This window comes from Atta cephalotes, assembly GCF_000143395.1.
Source record: "Atta cephalotes unplaced genomic scaffold scaffold00026, whole genome shotgun sequence".
In the NCBI taxonomy this organism is placed as follows: Eukaryota; Metazoa; Arthropoda; class Insecta; order Hymenoptera; family Formicidae; genus Atta; species Atta cephalotes.
The window spans coordinates 13862-17741 of NW_012130090.1; the positions used below are offsets into that span (position 1 = coordinate 13862).

At 35.8% G+C, this 3880-nt stretch overlaps 1 protein-coding gene across 1 annotated transcript in view; it reads right to left on the reverse strand.

The window, feature by feature from the left end:
• LOC105620426 (probable ATP-dependent RNA helicase DHX34) overlaps positions 1 to 1493 on the reverse strand; it is a 13181-nt gene extending 11688 nt beyond the window's left edge. Inside the window, 3 exon segments of the mRNA XM_012201921.1 lie at positions 130 to 336; positions 416 to 582; positions 746 to 1493. Of these exon segments, the coding sequence (XP_012057311.1) occupies positions 130 to 336; positions 416 to 582; positions 746 to 1493 (1122 nt within the window).
• Positions 1494 to 3880: the final 2387 nt, after the last annotated feature.

The following is a 3880-nucleotide window of genomic DNA, read 5'->3' on the forward strand; positions in this document are numbered from 1 at the left end:
ACACACACACACACACACACACACACACACACACACACACACACACACACACACGTGTGCACATATTTATTTACTTACTTACTTACTTACTTACTTACTTACTTACTTACTATTTACTTATTTACTTACTTCTATTATTTTAACATTTTCCTTTGCAAAATAATTACTAAAAAGTTCTACATTGATAGTGGCAGACATTAAAATTAATTTTAAATCAGGTTTTTGATAAATGATACATTTCATTACGCCGAGTAAAAAATCTCCATGCAGGTGACGTTCGTGCACCTCGTCCAAAACTATCACATCATATGCAAGTGAAGTCGACTCACTTGACACCTAAATGAAACGATGATTTGTATTCTATAAAATTTGTCGAGACTATCTCTTATTAATTTACAGATATTTAGATATTTACCTGACGTAACAATAAACCCTCTGTTATAAATGTAATATTCGTTTCTTGGTTCCTTTGTTTCTCGAAACGTATCTGATATCCAACTGTACTAAGATTATCGCTCAATGTTTCAAAAGCAACTCGCTTTGCTAAGGAGATGCATGCTATTCTTCGGGGTTGCGTGCATGCTATATAAGTATTACAAATGTTGAAAAAAAATTAGGCATTTTACAATATACACATATATATATATATATATATATGTGTGTGTGTATATATATGTGTACATGTATGTATATTAATAATAAAATGATATAAAATATTTAGATAATGAGACAAAAAGGACATTACCAATCTTTTGGAAACCAGCTTCGTACAAGTATCGAGGGATCTGAGTAGATTTCCCACAACCAGTGTCTCCTGCTATGACAATTACCTTCTCTGTCTTTATCATTTCGACAATTTTTTCTTTGTATCGTGCGACTGGTAAGTTAGCTTGGGTGTTTCGGAGTTTTTTTAATTTGGCAAATTTCTCCTTTTGTTTAAAGTCCAAGTATAAGAGTATCACATTCCTGAACTTGAGTAGTTGTAATTCAATCAATGATTTTGTTTCCAGAACTCTGGCAAACAATTCTCCATAAGACAAATTAAGCTTGAAGTTTAGACAGTGAGATTGGTAATATTTTTCTGGCAGCCCAACGGAATTTAGAGCAGAATTAATCTCGGATTCATCACTATCACTTAATTGCTTTTTAACAGACTCATATTTCTCAACGAATTTCCAAAAATCCACAATATCATGGACGAGATTCGGATTTGCCGTGAAAATCTTATTCAATTCGTGTTTATATTTACTGAAATACTGAAATACCTCATTGCTATCTTCATGACGACTTTCCGAGGACGAGTTTCGTGACAGAGAATTTTTCGCGTCATCGAAAATTTTGTATATTTCTTGGTCTTCACTTCGCACTGCGGATCTTGAGAAGATGCGTTTTTCATTCTTACGATCGTCGTGATGTTTCTTCCTGTAACATCTATCATTCTTACGTTTATTTTCATCATTGAGTAAACGTTTTTTTTCATTCCTCGACAACATTCTCTACTGTATTTCAATTCATATTATATATTGCGTCATAACCTTATTTTCATTTACGTTCAAATTTCGAACCTTGTACATTCTTTTGAGTAAGACTTAGGTCTGTTGTACAATACGTCATATGTCAACGTCGGTTCGAACGCATGCGTATTCGATTGTCGGCTGTCACATGAAAAGAAACAATCGACCATAATTGGTTAATTTCTTAAGGTATACGACATACAATAACGTCTCCCGACTGATTGTAGACTAGGCCTTAAATAATAGCACAGCAACAGTGAATAGACGAGCCGTCCAATCAGAACTTTGGTGTGTAATTCCATATTATATCCTGTCACGTCCGCAACAACTTCATTTTTCTTGTCCAATAATTATTTTTGAACAGACTCGCTAACAGGCCTGAGTAAAAAATGCGGATACTTTCGCTTACAAGTCCGTAAAGACGCATCTGACGCTTCTCCCCGACACTCATCGCTGACGAAGCGATCAATGGAAAAGGGGGTGTTTAGGAATGCCTACGAACAAACGTAGAGAAGAGGCAGAGTAGTAGTGCGTCATCCAGAATGGCCATACGCGAAATACCAGTTCCTTTCATTGTCTAACCAATCGCCGCTCTAGATTTTGAACGCCGCGAATGTAATACTAAATCTGAACACGATTTTCTCGCATTTCAATTTCTAAATTTAAGCATTCTAATTTTAAATCTAAGAAAAACATTAATTCAATTTTTAAATCATAAGTCCTAACTCATAAATTGTAACTTTTAATTAACTTAGAATTAAATCTGTCCTCGTGTAAAATTAGTTATTAAGGCGTTCATTAGTATACGAATTAGTATTAAATATATATTCAATTAATCTTATCGAGTGTGCATTTCATGGATATCTTCGTTTTGGCTAATTCATGCTAACGCTAATAATCACTATCGAATATTAACAAAAGTGATCGCGTGTGCCTATTAGTACGACCCGAATCAGCAAATTCGCCCAGAGAACAGTAGAGACTTCGGCACCACTTCTTTCTACTGACATTCGGGAATACCAGAGAACATTTGACTGAGCATCTCAAGGTAAGAAAGCTTCTTTCCACATTCCGGCAATTGGAATTTGTCGCCAATAAATTGCATCTAGCATATGTTTCACATATCCGTGTCCGCGCGCATCCATTTACGCTCGCGAATCTTGGCGGTTAGTCCATGTGGCCGTACTCCACATGGTTACGTAGTGTATGTTGCGTATCGCTTCGCTATTTTTCCAGCATAAGAAAAGCGATACCATTAAATGCCCTGAATACTTCCGCGTCGGAAAACGAAAAGAAAAATTATCAAGGGATCTTACGGCATTATATTCATTTGAGGCTCTCTGAACGTTTCGAATCCTGTAGTGCATGTCCTGTATTAATTGTCACTCGACATACTGTCGCAAGTTGTCCCAAAGTTCTTAGAAAGATTCGACGCTTATCTAGGGAGAGCGGGAGAGCAACCGTGGAATGATTCGGAATCCACTATAATCGGAATATGTAGCGATCGCCTTTAATCAATCGGTAACTTGGACAAATTCGGCTACCCTCTTTGATATGAAATTGCTAATTTCGTATCACATCATAGCATTAGGTAGTTAGTCGTAGGTTTCGAAATCAGGGAACCGACCGAGTCTCCCTGTAACAATCCCAAGCTCTGATTGGACAGCTTGTTACTTCCTGTTCCCTGTGTCTATTATGTTTAAGCCTTAATTGTTTGGATACATTCCAAAACTTCCTCTTCGAGGAAAATTTTACTCGAAATATAGTACACGTGTTGCATACTGGGTGCTTTCCATTTGATGACACAAGTGTTGTTTTATTTTTGTGACTCTCTGAATGTCAACAAGGATAGAACGACACTTGTGTCGACTTGTGTCATTAAATGGAAAGCATCCATTACAGGATGTCAGACATGCCCCATACTCGCGCATGCGCGTTGTTTACAACTTAGCGCGCAGTGCTGTAGCCATTAGATTAGGTTAAAGTAACGACACAGTATAGTATAAGTACATACAGTATGGATACTGAGCATCGGCATCTTTGATGTAGTAGATCTAGATCACATGACTCGCCGCCATGTTGTGGGTCGGAGGCACTTATAAATTTGAGTTTTTATAAAGCTACAAAATGATTTTTCTAAAAAAAAGAAAAGACAGAATTCGATTGAATCATGAAAATTGTTTATAGTGAGTATATTTTTAAATCAAAATTATATAATAATATAATGTTAACGAACTCATTATATAAAGATAATATTCACATTAATAATAATAATAATAATAATAATAATAATATTATTATTATTATTATATATAGGTGTACAACTTTGCTTCCGCCGTTTTCCTATAGATGGCTTTAGCGGTAAG